The 22,135-nt window shown below is 45.7% G+C and overlaps 1 protein-coding gene across 3 annotated transcripts; it reads left to right on the forward strand.

The window, feature by feature from the left end:
* Positions 1-354: 354 nt before the first annotated feature.
* cdc42ep4a (CDC42 effector protein (Rho GTPase binding) 4a) lies at positions 355-14,947 on the forward strand. Of its 3 annotated transcripts, none has more exons than XM_083676850.1 (2): positions 355-607; positions 11,196-14,947. In XM_083676850.1, exon 2 carries the CDS (start codon positions 11,400-11,402, stop codon positions 12,513-12,515), a length of 1,116 nt encoding a protein of 371 aa, XP_083532976.1. In that variant the 5' UTR covers positions 355-607; positions 11,196-11,399; the 3' UTR covers positions 12,516-14,947. The 3 variants fall into 3 exon arrangements, with proteins under 3 accessions (XP_083532976.1, XP_083532975.1, XP_083532977.1); XM_083676849.1 differs by lacking the exon at positions 355-607 and adding an exon at positions 9,531-9,725; XM_083676851.1 differs by lacking the exon at positions 355-607 and adding an exon at positions 9,584-9,660.
* The last annotated feature ends 7,188 nt before the right edge of the window (positions 14,948-22,135 follow it).

The raw sequence follows: 22,135 nt of genomic DNA on the forward strand, positions 1-22,135 counted from the left end.
TTGACTATCAACAATTATAACTCCAAGGTGAATTGGTAAGGTAGGCAAAGGTGGGAAAAAGATGAGAGCTTTGAGGATGTTTTTTTTTTATGTCTCCATACTCAATCTTCTACAACGAATACCATGTCTAATTGCCTCTTGAATTTCAACGTAACGTTGATTGTCCTGGAAAACACACCATTCGTCTGGAGAGCACCAGCACCAGACGCTCCACGTTGTGAGAATAGCTTCTTCTACAGCTTTAAGAGACCAGGAAGAAGGCGTGTCCAGAGGCACGGGTGAAGTGGGGAAGCATTGAATGAGTTATTGCGCCACTCAACAGCGCACTGACAGAACAACAAAAAAGGATGCGGCGGAGGTCTTAGAAGGGCTGGTAGTCTATTGTTCAAATCTGAAAACACAGACTTTGGCGTCTGTTTTCTGTCAGGGAGAGAATTTATTGGTAAATTCTAGAGAGTTGATAGGACTTGTTAATATTGCCTGCCCTACCCCTTTGTGGAGCGGTTCATACAGGGTTGTCTGATGAACGCACCCCTCGCCCTGAACCTGGGGGACCCAAGGAACTGTCTCACGAGAAACACCCGGATTTTCATGAATGGGATGCACGGTGAGTTTTTCATAGCTGATGCACTTTAACCTACATTAGTTTAGATTTTTCTTATTCTAATTTAAATATTCTCAGTACAGGATCATTCTTCTTCTTGATAGAACACAGGAAGCACGGCAGATGGTGCGATGAACATGCATGCAGCCGCTTGTGATCAGCTACTTATTGTTCCCTTGCCAGTGATCCACTTTGGCTTATTTCTGGATATACTGCCATATTTTAATATTTAACGATGGTTAATTATCGGGTGACACAATTTTCGTATTATGTATATTTTTCAGAGGATACATTATTTGTTTAGTTGTTAGATAGAATAGAACATTGCTAGACATGTTTTTGTTAGCTGTGCCTGTCTAGCCAACTATACATCACTGTAACAATGTTGCAAAGGCAAGGAAGTTGAGCCTTATACTCTAACAAAACGTTACTTGTGGCTGAGATCTTGAAACATTGAAGCACGAAGCTTAAGCTTTAACGTTATTTCATTTTTTTAATATTTAGATTCTCAATTTTTTAATTAAATATTTTCCATATATATATATATATATATATATATATATATATATATATATATATATATATATATATATATATATATATATATATATACACACTTATGGCATACGTTATTATAGTGATGGCAAGTAACCTGACAGTGAAGAAAAGGTCAATGAGAGGTTTTCTGTATTGATGTCACTGGACGCTGTGGTGCAGTTGCCCTTTGGGAAGATGGGAAGGAGGGGAGATATTAATGGTAAAATCAACTCTGAAATGTGATCATTTAGTCCATTATCTCTCCTGTTCTAATAAAATATACAGGCAGTAATGAACTGTGCTCTGGTCAGCTTATTTTTAATCATTTATAATATAATTTTAATATATATATAGTTTTTACCAGAAAATAGTCTGATTAATGGGAGTTCTTCTCAATTTAAAGTAAGCAAGCAGTTCAAGACCAAACTTTTTTTTTTGTGAAAATGCCTGCTGTTTAGCTCATTCCACCCTGAGTGAGTTTTGGAATCCAGCCCACACAATTGATAATTAACTAGAGCTGTTAGATAAGTTAAACTTTTGACTGGCTGGGTCTCTCAGATGAGAAGGGACAAATTGTCCTTGCTAAAAAAAAGTACAGAGAGAAAATATGAAAATAAGGTATTTAACTTTATGCTGACCACCACTCACCCTCAAATTCATGATTTTCACAGGAATGATTTCCATAAGAGCCTTTGGAAAACACACACACACACACACACACACACACACACACACACAAACATACCGACACAGTTGGAGTAGTTCATCCTGCTGCCTAGCCCATCTCATGCCAGTGCGTGTGAGTGAGTCCTGGTGAACTGGTCTATGTGCATCCCACTTATCCAGTGCATTACCCATAAATCCATAGCGCCTGTTGACATGGCAACTTCATTCGTGTCACTGGGCATTGATACCATTGTGGCATCAGATGAGTTCAGTCCACCGTCCTCTCCTAATGGACCGTGGGTCTGGAGGGCATTGCTCATCTGCCATATGTTCGCCATTCATCAGCTGCTGTTTAGATAGGATAAGGTTATCAGTTGTATGTATTTGTATTTGGGATGAATTGACTTAGCTTTGTGTTCAGGTGTTCAAGTCGACCTTTGACCTCCTTATCAGGCAGATGCAGACAGCCCTATATGTCACACTGTGTCTCAGGAATGACTAGATGGATTTGCTTGACAGCTCAGCAAACAGTGATTATTTTTTTCTTTCTCACACTCTCTCTCTCCCGCTCTCTCTCTCTCTTGGTCTCTGTTCCAGTCTGTCTCGCCCTCTAAGATATCATTGTGATTATAAATCACTTTTCAGTAGCAGAGTGCCTGTTATCGCCCTGTAGAGGACATCCATTGCAGGCCTAAAGGTGAAAGTTACCCCTCCCTACGTTGTTGGACACTGTGCCAAGTAATCTATTATTGTGCACCGCACAGTGAAGACAGAAGCCACTGGCTTATTTCCCAGCATAACCTGCTTAGAGGTCATTTTGGGGGTTAGTGGGAGTGTTTGTATGTTTGAGAAACTAGGGCCAGAGTCTGAAATGGGTGACTTTCAAACTGTGTGTGTGTGTGTGTGTGTGTGTGTGTGTGTGTGTGTGTGGAACCCCTTCACATTCCAGGAAATTCCAGCATAAACTGTTATTTTTGTCTTTGGAATGTCTCTGTGGACAGTCACAGCGAATTGAAGGATGCGTACAGAAAAAGTGTTGATAGTTTGCCTTAAGATGTTGTAGATCTTCAAGTTCAACACTTGCAAGTATTTCTTTGATCTGCCATGCTTTGAGGTGGGGATGGGGGGAAGGGGGGGTCAATATTTGTATTACTTGTATTGATTTATTCTGTTGGTTTAAATGTCCAATGCTGCAAGAGTGAAACAAATAGACTGGCACATCATTTATCAGCTCTACCTCTAGGGCTTTTTTCCCCCCCTTTGGCACACATAATCCCTGCCTTAACAAGCTGGCTAGCTTGAAATGTGGCCAACCTTTTGAGCTCTAGTTCATGAGTTCACTACATGACACATTTTGTATAACCCTGTTGCCCCAAAATTCCAAGGGTGTCTCGTATGTCAGTGTGTGTGAATGCTGTGTTTGTTCTTGGGCCTTTTGTTTGCTGTCATTGTTTTCCAGCCTTACCCAACATAATGCATTGTGTGTTTGCTAGTGTGCTGGGCTTTGGACTGGAACATAAGCCAGAAGAAATGTTTATCCTGCACTCCCTTCTCTGCTTCCTTGTCGCTTGTTGTAAATATTCAGATGGAGCAGCCATCAGGCAAGGCTGATGTTCGACAGTGAAAAAGCATAGCCCATAACAACATATTGGTTGGTTGTGTGTAACCTGACCCAGGTCTTGTAGCAGCTTGCTGGGCAGTAAAGCTCCATCCTGATCCTGCCAGAGCTCTCCTGCGCTGTGCTGTGTTTAACTCGAGTCAAAGCACATATTGGATCTCTAACCCCTCATAAAGAGCACTTCTGTCTCCAGGTAGTCAGAGGTGAGCTGCCTGCTGCCTGGCAAGTTGCTAACAGTGTTAAAATTCATGAGGTGCCCTCCACAGTTCCCAGTTAGTTCTTGACAGTTTCATCCACTGCAGGAGAGGTAGCCTCTTCCAGGGTTACCTTTGCCTCGTGCATGTGTATGGTCACATTGCCTCTCATCTGTTCTGAGAGTATAATTATAGCGCTTTCAGCACTTTAAAAGCGAGGTTCTGTGGATCCCATAATTTCCACATTCTTTCCATTTTGCAACATTTAAACTCATTCCTCTGCCGTGTATCAGTAGTAGCAGACACCTGGCCACACCTGCGCTCTGTCTCCCTCTCTCTGTCTCTCTGTTTCTCTCTCTCTCTCTCTCTCTCCATCTCCTCTCTCTCATAGTGATGATGTGGACATCTCAACATGTACTCTGGAGCTGTTATCAGCTTCACTGTGAGTCAGAGAGGTGCTGTTGAAAATGGACAGATGCAGTCGGGAATGACTGATAACAACATGATCCACTGCCAGACCACGTGACATTGTGGTGCGTCAGTCGTGTCTCCATCCATATATGGATCCACTTGGCTGCTGTAGAGCGTCTGCTTACATGCTCAGTCACAGCACCACTCCGTAGTACCGTAGGTTGTTGAAACCCACCCTAGCTGTTGGATTGTGATTGTTTGTTTGGTTAGGTGCTCTGTAATACAGTGTGGGGGATGTGTTTATATGACTGAGTGGTCAGGAAGGGCAGGCAGAGTTGATTTCCGGAGAGATGGGGAGCGATGGGTGGGAGGGTTGATGGGCTTATACTCTCCCTGCCCTTCCTGTCCACTCCAGACCCCAAACACACGGACATGTTTCTTGTATAGCACACTCCCCTGTCCCTTCACTGGCCTGTGACCTGTGTGTGCGTGTGGGTGTGGGTCAGCAGTAATTACCATATTGAGTTTACTGATGTCGGGCACTTATCTTCATGGTGATTAGGCACATTCTTGCTGCTCTATGCTCACTCTGGATGTGTCTCTCAGATAGGGACCAGATAGGTCAGTCCAACTGGTGAGCTGGAGCATGCCCATGAGTCGTTTTTTGGCGGGAGGAATAGACCATCATATCTCAACCTCTCCTGAAAAAAATCTCATTCTAAATACTGTGTACGTCTCTGTGACGTTCCAACAGTGCCATCCTGATCTCTACCTCCACCATGCCAACTCTCTCTGGGTGTGTGTGCGCTCTAAATGCCAGGGTGGTGCCCCTCAAGGCCCCCCTCCTGTTTACATTTGGATGCGCAGGCACAGTGCCCACACTGAAATGCCAAGGCAGTGTGATGATGGGGGGGGGGGGGGGGTGTGGCAGATTTGCTCTGGGATAGCGGGCAGATTTGACAGCGCTAGAATACTAGGTTGTGTTATCAATGGAGGGCTCCATCCTTTAAATTATTTTTTTGCCCATAGTGTTTGGACGTCTTAGAGCCTTGTTCTTCTCGGACCGTGCTTTGAATGGAACCACGTGGACAGTTCTAGAACGTGGCGTTTGCTCTCGGCTATAGAAGTGGTTTAGAGTCATAGATGGTGATGTCAGATAGCCAAGCTCATAAAGAACGAGACCTTCTGTTCAGCCAATATGTCCAGCTTGTTAAAGCCTGTACGTGCAAGCAATTAAAAGACCATTCTTTTCATTTTGTAAAGCTTTTCATGGGTTTAGTACTCGCACAAAGACACAGCTGCCCTCTGCTGTGCATTTCATCCTAACAAACACATTATGTTTTGCAAGTGTGCCTGGAGTTCCACACTTGAGTCACCTCTCACTGAGGAAAGCTGTCCTTCTTGTCCATGTTGCCCCTAGGATGTTCTTATACACTCCCACAGTCCCACTGACACATTAATCAGAAGTGTGTGTGTGTCTGTCTCTCTCTCTCTCTCTCTCTCTTTATCTGGAGGGTGTACAAGGATTTAAATGTAAAAGAGAGAGTCATCTCGTGTGTGTGTGTGTGTGTCTGGAGGGTACGAGGGGCTGTAAATGTAAAAGAGTAATCTCTCTCTTCTGCAAGAGGTCGGCTGGCTGGTACACAGAGTGACTTGCTCCAGGACTGTTCTCTCTGCTAGGACATCTCTCATTGGTCGTCGGCCTCCTTATAAACCCTTGTCTGGTCATGAATCATATATGTGGCCTTTTCTTCACTTCCTCCTCTGACCTCATCCCTCTATAATTCCCTTTCCTCTTTCCTTGCGGCTTTTCTGTGGATTAACCATCATTTGCCTGCTTATCTGTGTTTGAGCAGGACAGGTCTTGGAGGATGACCTCTCAAATAGATACTTATATAATAGTTGGTTTATGCAATTGGTGAGGAGGGCCGGATTTAGAGCCAAAGTGTACGATGTAGCTTCAAATGGAATAGATAAGCATCTGTTGTATCCGTTTGGATAAAGCCCTGGTTACAAAAGGTGTAGCTTTTTGCCTTAGCTTTAAGACCCAGGATTATTGTGTGTAACTAGCTATAACTTGATTACACTAATCACTCTCTGAAAAGCAATGATTTGCAATATTTTGGTCCGTTCTGAAGATTGACCCTAAATCTCTATGAATGAGGCCTTTTGTGTGTAAAGCTACTTAACACCCTAACGCCTCACTGAGGTGGGAGTGGGTTCAGATTTAGCATATCCAACTCCGGTCACCTCACTTCAACCTGTTGGAACGCTCCTCACACAAATGCTTTGATCCTGAAAAGAACAGCACTCCGTCTCCTCTGTGGTCTTAGAGAGGGAGGTGTGACACGAGCGTGGCCGGTGACATCACACCGACACGCCAGGTGAGTGGTGGGGACGGCAGTTGGTGTAACACAGAAATTTGAACACTGTGGCTTTTCACACCACACACACACAAACACACACACACCTGTGTCGGTCGGTCAGGTGAAGGTGTGAGTAGAGAGGGCAGGCTAACAAGCTCACGCGGCGGGGCAGTAGAGGGTGTGTGTGTGTGTGTGTGGGTGTGTGTGGGTGTGTGTGTGTGTGGGTGGGTGTGTGTGTGTGTGTTAGTTACTCTGTCTTGTCTGTAGTGACCAGGCACCCTCTGGTAGTTTTCATCTCGTCAGGTTTATCCCTCTCCATAGATTCAGCCCCACAGTCATGCATATGATGGGTATTCTAGATGATTCTATACAATAGATTTCGTATATTATTCCCCACCTATCACAGAGTTTAGCGTTTAGTCCAGCCCTGTTTCTATCTGAGGGGTTGGCTGATGGAGCGATAATGTGATTTCCTCTGTCTGTCCCAGGGCTATTCCCTCTAAATGATATATTCAGCTCCGGTAAGTGAGTTGGAGGATAGATATACATCTGCTTGCCTGGTAAATAGCTGTGACAAGAAGTCTGGCCGGAAATTGGTGTGTTGTGTGTTACCAGAATTAGCATAGAGAAACTTGTTTGTTGATATCTAGTTTACATTGAGTTAAAGCAGCAAAAAGGTTTTCCTGTGCATCAGTTGTCATCTTAGAGGTCCTACTGTAGAGAATCAAACAAGCCAACCTAGCCTATCCCAAAATCCAGGTCTTCTGGATGGTAGATTAGGCCATTCATGTGTGGCCCCCCCCAGCCCTCAGGTCATTCCATCCAGGTCATTGACTCCTAATGGGCCAGACGGAGAGCTACTGCCCAGCTGGGTTCATCCTCCCTGGGACTGAATGGGCCATAGGTGGAGGGATGGGGGGGTGGGGGGGTGCAACACACGTTGGAGGAATTGATTACCAGGAAGTACTGTCAATACTCAATTAGGGAAATGTGCTGTGTGTGTGTGTGTGTGTGTGTGTGTGTGTGTGTGTGTGTGTGTGTGTGTGTGTGTGTTTGAGTATGACTAGCCGAGTGTGAGTATATTGGAAGGAATGGAAAATAATGTTGGTCCCTGAACACAGGAGACTGTAGAGAGGTCAATATTTCCACCCTCTGGAACTGGACTGGACTGGTTGTGATGCAGTGCTTTGTAATCTTTAGAAGTGGATTTGGTCTTCAATGGAGTGGGTTGTATCATTTAATGCATGCTATTAATTATATATGGATATGAGAGAATGTTGCTCATAACTCAGGCTTCCAGCTCCCATAGCTGTGTCACTGCATCTCCTCTGAGAGAAAGTGTGTGTGTGTGTGTGTGTGACTAATTACCTAGCTCAGTTCACAGTATTTCCTTTTGAACTGAATTAAACCATCAGCTGTGTAAGTTTATGGCTGTTGCTTCCATTTAAGATTCACTGCTCAAAAATGAGGAGGAAATGGTCTCCGTTGAGGGAAATCAAGCAGTTACAGCATTCACGGAACCATTGGCTTGTTATGACTTTTTCTAGGGATTTGTCTCCTAGGGTTTGGGTGTGTTTCTTCCCATAATTTCTGGCCATAACCATTGAGGCAGAGTTAGTGGACTCCTCTGACCTATATATAAATATATATATATTGATAATTCTATAATGTGACCTATAAACAGAGCTAACATTACGTTCCCAGGGTAGAAATACATTTGGGAAAACCCTCTGGAATGTAGCTTCCCAACCAGATGTCAAGATGAGGAGGAAGAGGGGCGCATTTTCAGGGATGGTTTGGAACAGCTCCCAGTTGTGTGTGTGTGTGTGTGTGTGTGTGTGTGTGTGTGTGTGTAACATCATGTCATCAGTGAAAGAAACCATCTATCCAGTGCATGCTGTGATATTTCTCAACTGGCATCTTCCAAGGTCCCTAACTTCATTCCAGGGTTGAAGGTCAGTGTTGTGTATAGAGTGTTGGGTTTGAGTTGTGTTTAGTCTGAGTGACTATCTTTCGCTGATCATACATTTTAAAGTGCAGAGTTACCCCAGCTGCCTGTCCCCCTCCTCCACCCTGGACTGTGTGCTGGATAACATGGATGTTGTAAGAGCCTGTTTGTAAAGTCAATCCCCCCGCAGTGACCCCACAGTTCCCACGGTCACTGCCTTCTCAGGCATTCTCCACTCTCTCTGTTCACACACACACACGCGCGCGCGCTTGTACACATGCTATAAATATGCAAGTCATTTCTGCGTCTGGCTTAGACTCACTGTTGAAGTGGAAGTGGAGTGAGAAGGCATGTGTTCTAGGGTATGGGCTGACTTTCTCCACCCATATCGGAGTTGGGCACCATTTAGTGTTTGTGCCTGAGGGGTGAGGGGTGGGGGGGTGGAGGGGAGGACTCCATCTTTCATGTGCTGGTTGTTTTTTCCTCTGTTGTATGCCACCCAGAAGCAGCATTTTCTTTTTTTTCTTTCTTTTTTTTTCATTTTTTTTCTCTCCATGAAAACATGTCAGCGAGTAATGCTGGGTTAACAAACATGTTATTCTACGAAGCCTTGTTTGTGTGTTCTAGCCTGGCCAGCAGGCTAGAAATGCCATGGAAACCGATCCTTTTTTTTTCTTTCATTCCCTGCACAAGCTTCAGCCATATGCTGTTTTTACATGAATGTGGTGTTCGTTGAGTACTATATAAATAGTATGAAACCAGTTATGAATAGCTCTTCTGGTTTCATAAATTAAGCCTACCATGTGTAAAGTTACGGTATTGGTTTCCTTTTGAAATGAAAAACACATTGCTTTTTTTTTTTCTGTATAAGGAACACCATGAATGTTGTTCTATGAAATGCTAATACAGAAGTGGGGTAGACGGTTGGTGGTTGAGTTAAATGTGCTGCTGCCGTCTGGCAGAGAAGGAGGCCATGTGTTGCGTGACAGGCTTTTGTTGAAGCCTGATGCCTTCTGCAGCCCAGAGACGGGCAGGAAGCTGAGTCGTCTGCTTGCGGGAGGGGGGGGTTTCCATGGAGACCTAAGCAGGTGAGGGCATTTACAGGAAGTGGAGGCTCAACTGGCAGTGAGAAGAGAGGGGTAGAGACGGCAGGGAAAGGAGGTCGACGTACGACTGCCACAAATCTACCACAGACAAATCATCTGTCCCGTGGCTACCCCCCCGGAAAACTCAGCCCTCATAAATATCTAATCAGCTAGGAGAGGAGGAGAGATCGGGAGGCTGAGTGTTTTGACAGCTTTGTACAGAATGGTGATGTGAGTAAACAAAGGAAAAGGCATCATGCTCGAGCAATAAAGGGAATTGCAATAGAGAAGGCAAGGTAAGCACAGATTTAAGCAGTGTTTTTTAGGCTTTCTGTGTATAATCCTACAAGGTTATGAACATTATGAGCATTTGCCTGCATCCATTGAAGTGGCCTGCTGTTTTTAGAACTTGTATGCAGGCCTGTGTGTAAATGAATATCTATTTTGGGTGTCCATGTAGGCTAATACAGTCCTACTGTAGGTGTTGCATTCAGGGTTGTTTCTGTCTCTGTTGGATGACTAAAGCAGTAGCCCTGTTCCTGAGGTAGCTGCAGTAGCCTGGGGTAAGGTCACTGCTGTAGAGCTACTGCCGGCTTGCCTGTCTATCTATCTATGTATCTATCTCTATCTGGCTGGCTGGCTGGCTGGCTGGTTAGCTAGCTGGCTAGCTGGCTGGCTGGCTGGTTAGCTGGCTGGCTGGCTGGCTGGCTGGCTGGCTGGCTGGCCACAGGTTGTAAACCAGAGGATTAATGTGTGCTGTCAGCTGCCTGTCAGGACTCATCCCTGTCCTAGAGGAATGCTCTGACCTCTGTCTCCTCTGCTGCATCATCTGGCCTAGCTCAGGGGCCTAGTTCTCTCTGACCACCAAGCTACGTGGCCTGGATATTAGCATGTCCCCACAGGCCAGGCCTGTTTTTTGCTGGTTATATAAACACATTTCTTTCTGACTAAACAGGATTAAAGAACCCGGGGGGGGGGGGGACGACGACGACGACGACGACATTGTTTTGTTGTAAAGTCAAAGTGAAGCTTTCCTCCCACTTTTTGGAGTCGCATTAGAGGGTGTGTGGCAGCCCTTGGCTGTTTTCTCTGTGTTCATGTAGGTCTGTGGTTTGGTGTTTAGAGCCTCAATTGCAGTGCACGGTGGCAGTATAATCCTTTGCCATTTTACCATGTCATTTCCACTGCAGTTTCAAACACAAATGTGCACTTTATCATTTCGATGTTGTATCCTTGATGGTTTCATCTCCTGTAATTTAAACAAATAGTTCAGATTCCTAGATTAGACTTTTATTGGCTTTCATGGGATTTTTCACATTTTTGATGGCTTTAAATATCCCCTCAAAGTACTGCAATATGAAGGTTTGACAGAGGGATGACTTTTCCTCAAAATAAATTCTTCTCTAGGACTCTGCGTTCCTCTTTCCTGCCATATCACAGTACTTATTTAAGTCTCTCTTTGTGTGTCATTCTGTTTGACACTGTGAGTCCTCTGGATGCAGCAGGCAGACTGTACCATTACAGAGGGGTGTTTAGATCGAATAGAGAGGGCTCTTGGGCATTTTCTACTGGGTCAGGTCCACTGATGAAAATGCAGTTTTTTTCCCATCTTGTCTCAGAGCTGCAGGATGACACAGCAGAATATTCAGGTCTTGGCAGCATTGCTTCTAGGCTCGAATAAAGTGCTTGCCATTTGCAGAGCCATGGTTTACTTGCTTTCTGTTGCTAACTATCATCTAATCAAGTTTCTCCATTTCTCGTTTCAGATTGAGCCATATATGACTGGGACTGAAGACCAGGGTTATCGTTTCTGGGGACTGCAATGAGTGTGACAAGGAGCGACTTGGATTGGCTCTTACCTTGACTTACCAAACACTTCTACCAATTATCTCTGAACAAAGAGAGACCTGACTGCGTCTTAATTTCTCAGCTGGATCACTAATTTAACTGTGTGACACAGAATAGTCATCATGCCCATCCTAAAACAGCTGGTGTCGGGCTCGTCCCAGACCAAGCGCCGCTCACGTATGGACCTGACCCGGGAGATGATCAGCGCACCTCTGGGGGACTTCCGCCACACCATGCACGTGGGCCGCAGCGGCGACGCCTTCGGGGACACCTCCTTCCTCAGCAGCCGCTCCGGGGAGCCTCCCCGTGAGGCTGAGGCCTACCCTCGCTCCCCCCGCCCCGGCCTCCTCTCCCGCACCTTCCGGAGCAGCAAGCGCTCCCAGTCCGTCACCAGAGTGGACCAGCACGACAACACGCTGGCGGCCCCCGATGGCTCGCCCACCTACGTCAAGAACGCCATGTCCCTGCCCTTCCTCAATGACGACGATGGGGACAGAGAGGGCGGGGGTGGGGGCAGGGTGCCTAAGAGCCTCTCCTCCAGTCCTCTGAAGCAGTTCAACGAGCTGGACTGCAGGCCCTCGAACGGGGCCGCAGCAGCTGCCCACTGCCTGGAGCTCGACGAGAGGAGCTTTGGGGAGCTGACGGAGCTACCCGGGAACGCCAAGCACTACTCCGGGGGGATGAAGCGCGCCGAGTCGGTCATGTCTTTCCACGTTGACCTGGGGCCCTCCATGCTGGGGGACATCCTGGGGGTGATGGAGAAGGAGGAGGACGACCTGGGCTACGAAGAGGGCAAGAGCAGCGAGGGCCGCGCCTCCCCGCCCCTCAGCAACCATGGAGACGGGGAGGGGGATGGCGAGGACGAGGTAGTCGGAGAAGAGGAGGAGAATGGGGAAGAAGAAGAAGAGGAGAAGAAGAAGGAGGAGGAGGAGGTGGTGCTGGCGGCGATGGAGGAAGCAGAGATGCAGCAGGCCCCTGTGCGTCCCCCCAGCTCAGTGGATCTGGAGCCTGAGAACGGGGGGCCGTACACCCCAGAACCCAGGCCCAAACACCTGCAGCACCTAGACAGCTGCTCTGTGTCCAGCTCTGGCTCTGCAGCCCTGGAAGAGAAGCCACCCAGCCAGCCCCACGGGGGGGACACGGACAGCGCCACCTACAGCTGCCCCCCAGAAGAAGAAGAGGAGGAGGGCACCTTCTCTTCCTTCATGGAGGACGAGGACGACGAGATCCGTGTATGAAACTCTGGAACCTTCTAGAACTCTCCAACCCAATGTCATGACGAGGTGTAGTGTACAGAGTCTAGAATGGAATGGGTGAATACTTGGCACCAGCTGCTCTGATCGTGTGGACGTGTTGAACAGAAATAAACTACTGCTACAGTTCGCTCCAGTGGGAATACAAACATTTAGGATGAGGACTTTTGTGATTGTGGGTCTGATGTTCCAGCAGGGAGAGAGTTTCTGGAACAGCTCCTTCTGGAGGGCTACAAACACCATCTGTCACAGCTTCTACTTCTCCCTCTCTCTCTCACACACACACACACACACACACACACACACACACACACATTGCAGCTCACTGACTATGTCCTATGAGTCCAAGCCTCATTTATTATACGTGGAACTGAATTTAGGAATGGCATGAGAGTTGAACCTTTTGGGTCGGCAAAAAAAACAACACTTTTGTTACATCAGCCTCAGTCTGGTCTTATCTTCTCCAAAGTGCTTTCTTTCTTAATTGAAATCTATGCCATTTTTATTATCACCCCTCTTGTTCTGTTATCTTTGCTCCCTCTGGGACAATGCTTGGTGTGATGGAGTGGTCTGGTCTGAACAGAGAGGCCTGTGTTATTGTGGTGAAGGTGTCCTGTCACAATAAAAGGATTGCTTGTGTCTCTCACTACACCAGCTGTGCTTGTTGTGGCTTTGTTCAACGCAAGAGCCTACGAGAGCGTCCTCTGTCTCAGAATGTACCAGAACAGTGCCATAGATCATTGTCGCATCAGCCTCTTATTATGGCTGACATTTTGTGACATTTTCTCTGTTACACAATGTGTGTGTGTGTGTGTGTGTCTGTGTGCGCCTGTGCCTGTGCCTGTAACAGTGCTCAACCTCCGCAGCAATTTCCTGTTATAAAAGCCCAAGGACCTTTTCCCATGTTTACTTAACTTGCAGAATTCAGCCGGTCTTTCAGTCTAATGTTGTCTGTAAATTAGCTTTAAGCAGGGTTGTAAAGCTAATGGGGACACACTGGCCTGTGGTAGTGGCTATAAACTACTGTGGTTGATGCAAGAAGTTAGCAGAGGAAACTGGGTGTACACCAAACTGAAGAAGGATGCGTGCGTGTGTGCATTCCTCCCTATTTCGCTATCTTTTTTTTCTCTGCTTTTCTTGAGCTTTGAACCCTTGAGACAGCAGAACTTTGTATGATGCGATTTTTGGATTTCTCCGCCATGTTCACATAGTTGGGTACATTCCCTCTGCAAATGTGTCAGGTTTTGCAATCAGGTTAAGACTAGAGGGTGACACCTAACCACTTCCTTCCTTCCTTCCTCCCTCTCCCATCAAACTGTTCTGATCTACTGCAACTGTGCTGCGTGTCTGAAACCATCAACATGTCCCCCTCTACCAGTAAGCCTACATGTAGCACCGCTAAACCAGACACTAATCTTTGAACTCTGTATGTAGGTGTTGATGTTTTTCTATCTCAGAATACAGACACACAATTGGAATTAATGGTTGATTATACATACCCTTTAAAAAGAAAGACATGTATGTGTGTGGAACAATGTGTGTTTTTGCAGTGGAGAAGGCTATTGAATAGAGGACAGGCCATCGGGCATTTTGGCTAGTATCATTTATCAAGAAAGAAAGGCTGTTATTTTATGAAATGTGTGTCCCCTTTACAAGCTGTAGGCAGCAGTGAATATGACAGTGTATTAGACTCTGTGCTTAATATTTAAACTGTCATGCATATTTACAAAGAATATGAACAAGTTGTGACAATGGCTGTCACAGCCATAACTGAGACGAACAAATGTGCCAAACTAGTACCAGTATCAGTATCTGTAATCACTAATAACTTTGGTTATGGACCTCAACGTTATGAGAGCCTGTCTAATCTCCTTGGCATCAACATCCTCGTTTGATGAATTACTGTTGAAATCATCAGTGGTTGAAATTCAGTCAAGCCTCCTCCAGCACTGTGCAGCTTGAACCAGAGATTAATGCAATTGTTACAAGATTTTCGCTCCTAGAAAAGAAAGAGAAAACCATGAATTTAGCTGTCACTAGAACACTAATTAACATTTTAGGTTAAGATAATTCTTAACTGATTTTAACCGTCAAATATTCACACGTGGTTTAAATGATGAGGGAGTTGTAATAAAGTTTCTAATGCTATTTCCTGTATGTATGAGAACAGTATGTGATGAAGCTGTATATTATTCCTTGCTACAGTATTTCTTATTATCTTTGTTTAAGAATAATGTATATTCACATGCTTTCCTTACTCTCCCAAATAACCGCTATATTTTTCAATAAGAAAAGCTGGACATCTTTACCTGAGTCTGATGTTTTCTTCAAAAGTCATGTTGCTGCGTGTACTCTCTCATAAACAAATGAAATGAGTATTGAAAGAAATTGAATAAAAAGAACATTGAGTGCACATCAATATAGCTATTGCAGTGTTGATTATGGCTTTTTTTAAGTGGTGATTATTGCTTTCGTTCCCCTTTCTTCTCTCCCTCCCCTACTTCCTTCCATAAGGTGCACTGCTTTCATTTCTTCAGCTTTGTCGGACAAGGAAGGAAGGAAGGAAGCAATTCAAGACTAGTTGGACAAGTCCCTGTTAACACTCAGCATAATCTACCCAAGACGTGGTCTTGTATGACCTTTCCTCTGGTAAGAGGCTGTGAAAGATGTCTCATGACAATGCTTTCGAAAAACAGGCATCGCCATAATGAAAGGCATAGTTCAGGAAAAAGGATGCAACAACTAAGATTTATTTCCTCTGCCTGCATAAGATTATACAGCCTATAGAAGAGCAGCATCCCTCCCCCCCCCAGTGTCATGACATGGCTAAGCTTGCCAAATAGCTAACAGCTAACAAATTCAAAGCTTTGTATCTGTATTTGTTTATTGAGTGCAGTGTATCTGACCCACACATATCCACTGGAGCAGCTCCATGTTGGCTCCCCAGTGGACCAGGGGGCAGAGAGACATGGCTGGGGGAGGGTCGAGAGATGGAGCAGGAGTGCGCAGGGAGAACGAGAATCTCTTTGTCCTGCTTCGACGGATGGATGGATGAACACATCTGATGTGACTTCTGCTCATTATGCCAGTTTGGGGCCGGATGGCCTCCGGAGGACCCTGGGGAGGAGCCTATTGTGAACGTGCCTCTACCACAACACACCACACCCAGGGTGGATATGGAGTTGAGATGCTAACCCTGTCGGTCTCTGTACGCAGGCATACACCACACAGTAGCTGCGGAGGTTTGCCATGGCTGCCCCGACTGGTATGGTTTACACTCCCAGCTGTCTGGTAAGGGTTCAGTCGGAGTCTCCTCCATTAAAGATGCATGTGAGACCTTCTACAGCTCAATTCAAAAACCACACTACCAACTTTGTCTCTCCTACCTTACCTTCCTGATTGTGGCTTTGTCAACGCAAGAGCCTACGAGAGCGTCCTCTGTCTCCTGGTTTTTCTCCAAAAAACCCTAACCATTCTTTTTCAATCCTGTCCTTTCAACACCTCCAGTGTCCAGTCTGTAACAGAGATAAAGAGAGCCATTATCCTCATGCCCTGTGTTTAAAACCGACTATTTGTATTGATTGTAGTAATCAATATGAACAGAGTGGCCCTGTTGATCCTTGTTCTGTTTGGCTGCATAAACAATTAGTGTTTTACACTGGTCTTCACCATGTTTGTCTGACTGCTTCTCCATGCATCTCCCAAGTATCCCTGCGAGTTACTGAATTCACCTGATCATGATTATCCTAATAACACCCAGGCCTTCGCTCTCTGACTCTTGTTATCTGCTGCCACCTAGTGGCTGCTTGGGGCTAATGATATTCAAGAGCAGATGAGAGTATGGTGATGGGTGTGTCAGGGTAAGAATAGAAATGCTGAGTACATTTTAGGGGGAGGCTAAATGTCTAATCTAATGTATGTTTTTCCATTTAAAAAATATTTCCAATAATGTTAGTTATCTTATTATTCTGCCTTTGTGGGGGGTACAAGTATCTGAGAAACTCAACGTTGTCTAATGTTTACTTCAAACTCGTGGCTTCACTCAATGTTTCTCATGTACATATACTGTAACAGCACATGGCAGGTTCTCATTCCCTTTTGCTCTAATTCTCCTTGAAAAGTTATTCTTTCTTTGGCCAGTAGAAGGCGCTCATTGCCTTCATGTGAGTTGAGCATGGAGCCCCTGGCTGGACCCACAGTCTTTTCCGCCAAATTCCATGAGCAGTCTTGCAATCCTTCCAGGAGGTCGACGGCATGCAGAAATCTGGAAAGCATTAAACAACCTGCTGGTAGTGGGGACTGGGGAGGGAGACGGAGATGGGAGTTAAAGGTGGGGGATGGGAAAGAACAGGAACAGAATGCATGATTGTTCATCAACTGCTTTTTTGCCTGACTTTGCTCCCTTTCCCCTCCCACACGTGTGCGTACACACACTAGCACGAACCACTCCCCAAAGTCACATCAATTCAAGCAGAGCCAGCATTTTCCCTTTGTCTTTGCTGCAGTGTTTAGGAGTCCCCGTTTTATGGGTTACAAACAAACAGGCGTTACTGCAATATAGATCTAAGCAAGGGAGAAAGAGAGAGGGGGTAGGAGATTGAGTGTGGGTGTGGTCTGGGTGTGGTCTGTGTCTGTGTCTGTGTGTGTGTGTGTGTGTGTGTGTGTGTGTGTGTGTGTGTGTGTGTGTGTGTGAGAGAGGAGTCAGGCTGTTTGTTGGCACAGCGTTGGGTAGTGAGTGCCATGGGTGAGAGCCCTAAGTGTGTGTTGGAGGTTGGGTGAGAGAAGGAGGAACTGGATGGCATCCAAGGATCTTTTCCCATGGTCCGCTACACATATCTATGACCAATTGTATACATGGTATCTAGAAGCTCATACAGTACATCCATATGCAAAGGGAATTCACTTTTCTAATTGGGCTACATACTACTGCATGTGTTATAAGGACAAATGAACAATAAACCATCTATCAGAGAAGAGTAGAACTGTGAAATATAAATGGAATAGAAAAAAGGGAACAGTTTGTGTTTCCATTCTTCCATTCAATTTCCATTCTTGAAAAAACTGTTAACGTGGAATCTGATGTTCCTCTTTGTCTGGGCAATTTGTGCTGAATGTACTGGTGTTTAAGACATTGTTTTGTCTACCCCAGATATTGGTTCACTCATTTTGAGTTATTGAATTGCTCAAAAATATCTCTCACCCAGACTTAGGATGACTGAACTTTGGCTGTATCTGAACTAATCTTGGGATGGATCTGATCTCTTGAGAATGGAGGAAATTATGTCTGTGATGGGGTGAAATGGACCCCATCACATACATAATTTCCTCCATTCTCCAGTCAAACAATAGCAAATTCAAAGAATAGATGGAAAAAGTAACCCAAAAGCCAAATTGGGGAAAAAAAGATGTATTCTCTGAGTCTTCAAGGACGGACTAAACTATTCAGCCAGGATTCCACAACGGAGCACAACGGATATTGGTGTTAACAGGACCACAGAACGTAAACATTCCACTGCCCAGCATTGACCTCTGAACCCTGATCTGCAGGGCTGGTGGGAGAGACCACACGCAAGGGGGGAGGTAAAGACAGGGCGTGGAGCCTCTTTGAGTATCCACACTGAGAAGCTTGAATATTGTCTCTTGAGAATGATTGCACAGGTAATTCTGATTCTGTTTCTGACTTTCTCAGATGGAAAAGTCACTCCAAGGGAAACAGTGGTCCTCTCCCACTTTTTCCCCTCCAGTCAGTTGTGCAATACGCAGTTTCCTTAATAAATCTGGAGATTGTGTCATAACTCTTTTGGGATGGGCTGAACTCTACTGTCTTAAAGTTGAGTTTTTACATCTTTTTGGCTGGGATTACTAAATCAGCCTTCAAAACTAGGGAGAGTAAATGCATTGAGTCCTCTCCACGCGCTCCTTGGCTGTCTGAAACCCTGCAAGCTTGTAGAATAGGGCTCCGGGCAGCTGAGAGTAAATGGAGAAAAACCGGCCTCCCTGATGATCTAAAACCTTACCTCTCTCTCCTTCTCAACTATACCTCATCTGCATCAGCTGCTAAAGCTTCTTACTACCATTCCAAAATTCAATTCTCTGCCTCTGACCCAACAAAACTGTTCTCCACATTTTCCTCACTCCTCAACGCACCTCCTCCCCCTCCTCCCTCCTCCCTGCCTGCAGATGACTTTGTCACCAACTTTGAAAAGAAGGCTGATGACATTAGCAGCTCTTTCTCTCTACCTCTCGCCAACACTGCTACCTCTCCTCCCAAACCCACTGTGCTACACTCGGTCTCTGGTTTATCAGCTCTTTCCCCCCTCTCCCCTGATGATATTCTAAAACTGGTCACATCCAATCGGGCAACCACCCACCCCCTCGATCCTATCCCCTCCCCCTTTCTCCAATCCATCTCCAAGGACCTCCTTCCGTTCCTTCCCACCATAATCAATTCCTCTCTATCCACAGGATCTGTCCCAGCTGCCTTTAAGACAGCCAGAGTCAAGCCTCTTCAAAAGAAACCAACTCTTGACCCTTCTGCTGTCCATAACTACAGACCGGTATCCCTTCTTATCTAAAACCCTTGAACATGCTGTTTCTAACCAACTTTCTCACTATCTCCTTCAGAACAACCTCCTTGACCCTCACCAATCCAGTTTTAAGGCTGAGATTGCTCTCCTTGCTGTCACGGAGGCCTTCCACTCTGCTCGAGCTTCCTCCCTCTCCTCTGTTCTCATTCTCCTGGACCTGTCTGCGGCATTCGAGTAAATCACCCGATCCTTCTCTCCACCCTCTCAGAACTGGGCCTCTCTGGCTCTGCACTCTCTTGGTTTGCATGGCCGATCGTTCTTAACATGTGATTACTGTCCTCTCCACAAGCCCTCACCACTGGGGTCCCCACTCTGTCCTATGGCCCTTACTGTTCTCCCTCTATACCAAATCTCTTGGCTCGTAATTTCCTCACATGGTTTCTCCTACCACTGCTATGCAGATGACACTAAACTCTTTCTCTCTTTCCCCCCTTCTGACTCACAGGTGGCAACACGTGTCTCTGCGTGTCTTGCAGACATTTCCGCTTGGATGTCAGCCCACCACCTCAAGCTCAACCTTAATTAGACTGAGCTGCTCTTCCTCCCGGGGAAAGCCTGCCCTCTCCAAGACTTCTCCAGCACAGTAGAGAACTCTACTGTGACCTCCTCCCAGACAGCCAAGAACCTTGGGGTGATCCTTGACAACCACTTATCCTGTGTGGTGAACATCACAGCGACAGCACGCTCCTGTAGATTCTTCCTCTACAACATCAGAAGGATATGTCCATTCCTCACCAGAGAAGCAGCACAACTCTTGGTCCAGACACTTGTGATCTCTCGCCTTGACTACTGCGACGCACTCTTGGCCGGGCTCCTCGCCTCCGCCATCAGACCTCTGCAGCTCATCCAGAATGCTGCCACCCATCTGGTGTTCAATCTCCCCAAATTCTTCCATGTCACCCCCCTCCTTCACACCCTTCACTGGCTCCCGGTAGCAGCTCGCATCAGATTCAAGACCCTGGTGTTCGCCTACTGGGTGGCAAACTGAACAGCCCCTCCCTACTTGCAAGCAATTGTCAGTCCCCAAACCCCTGCCCGATCACTCCGCTCTTCCAGCTCGGCTGGCCGCCGGGCACCACCGTCTCTACATGGATGCAGCAGCCACGCTACTCAGTCACGGCTTTTCACTGTCCTGGCGCCCCGCTGGTGGAACGAGCTTCCCACTGCTGTCAGGACTGCAGGGTCACTACCTATCTTCCACTGTAGATTGAAGACCCATCTCTTCAGGCTACATCTTAACTGATCCTCCTAAAGACCTCTTTACCCCTTTACCCCTCTGTACAGTTTCTCTACTGTAAATAAATTAATTAAAAAAAAAAAAAAAAGTAATTATTCCTTCTTCTAGCATTGTGACTGGTCCTAGCATAGATTGCTTTTTATTATGATGACTGATGGATAGATGAGTCACTTACTTAGTCAAATGTATTTGTTGTAAGTCGCTTTGGATAAAGGTGTCTGCTAAATGCCATAAATGTAAATGTTAAATGAGTCAATAGATTTTATTGCTCCTTTTTGGTATGAGTAACTGAGAGCAAACATATGTGCATACTTACACAATCATACTGCTGTGTCCATATGGTCTCACCTTGCGGCCATTCCTCTTTATTCCCATTTCAAAAGCAATGTCAATTGAAATGTTTTTTTTTCTCTCAGGTTTGCAATCATCTGTTTAATGCAAAACTCTGAATGTTGACTCCAAGGCACAGTGATTCATTTCTGATTCCCGCTTTTGCATCTTCAATTTTTCCATTCGCTCCCCTCTGTCTTAGTAATAGCTGTTCTGACAGAGCAGTTGCTGCAACCATGTGGTTCCCCATGAGGCCCGGCCTGGCCTGGCCTGCACTGATGCATGACCACATAGGCTGTGTCTGCAGGCACTGGAAGCTCCATTGCCTCTACCCCTGAGCCTAGCCAGGAACACACCTCCTTCTCATTCAGTCTGTCTGTCTGGGGTCGGGGGGGGAATAACAGATAGCACAGTCAGTACTACAATACCCAAACTCTTATGAGAGATTTGTCTTGAAAAAGGTTGGTTGACTATTATGTTGATTATGATGATGATGATGATACCTTGTCTCATCTAGTCCTTCTCAACTTGGTGTGGCTAACGCTGTGATCAACCGGAGGAGCCAAAATCACACATACCATACAGATAGCCAGAGGCGATAAAGTCGAAGGGCTTTCATGATGGTCATACTGTGAGGCTGCATCCGTGCCGGTATAGACTTGGCGCCATCCCAGCAAAGACCATATGTTCATACAATGCCCTCGTTGTTAGATAAACACTGTCCATGCAGTCCACTATGGTGAGATGGGGGGGGTCAAAGCTGACCAGGAAGTGGGGGATCACAGAGGGTCATTTCCAAAAGGCAGGCATTAAACTTTGACCCCCCCCTTCCCCCCCGCCGCCCCCAAACCCCAACAATGCTATAGTGACTTGCCACTACCACTGGCTCAAGGGAAGAATGCGCTGAATGATAAACATTCATGGAGGAATGATTTATATGGCTTTCAAAATATGTATTCAATTAGAGACATAATGTAGTAAATCTGTGGCAAGATGTTTTTCTTTTTCTTACATTTTCACAGCAGTATTGAAAGATCCCTTCCTCAGACCTTGAATATACCAAAATATAGATAGATAGAGAGAGAGAGAGAGAGGTACTTTATTGATCCCTGAGGGGAAATTAAGGCGTTATAGCAGCTCACATCACAAACAACAACAACAAAATAGAGTGACAATCGATATATGTGGTGTATATATGTGGTATAAACTTGGTATGTCCAGCCAAACTACTTAAATTCTTCGTACTCTAAGCATGGACAGATTTGTGCAGAACATTTTGATCACACAAATCTGTACGAGCACATTGAAATATGTGATTATGTAATAAGTACAGTACGTGGCAAAAAGGATAACTGTCTAACCGATAACTGCATAACAGTGTGACGTAATCTATAAAATAGTTCCTACGTTTGTGGGCAAATTAAAGATCCCACAATCCTCCACATACACTT

Source organism: Argentina silus, assembly GCF_951799395.1.
Source record: "Argentina silus genome assembly, chromosome: 9".
In the NCBI taxonomy this organism is placed as follows: Eukaryota; Metazoa; Chordata; class Actinopteri; order Argentiniformes; family Argentinidae; genus Argentina; species Argentina silus.

What these genes read in the sequence shown, in the direction of transcription:
- cdc42ep4a (XM_083676850.1), top strand. Translation starts at nt 11,400, where the DNA reads ATGCCCATCCTAAAACAGCTGGTGTCGGGCTCGTCCCAGACCAAGCGC.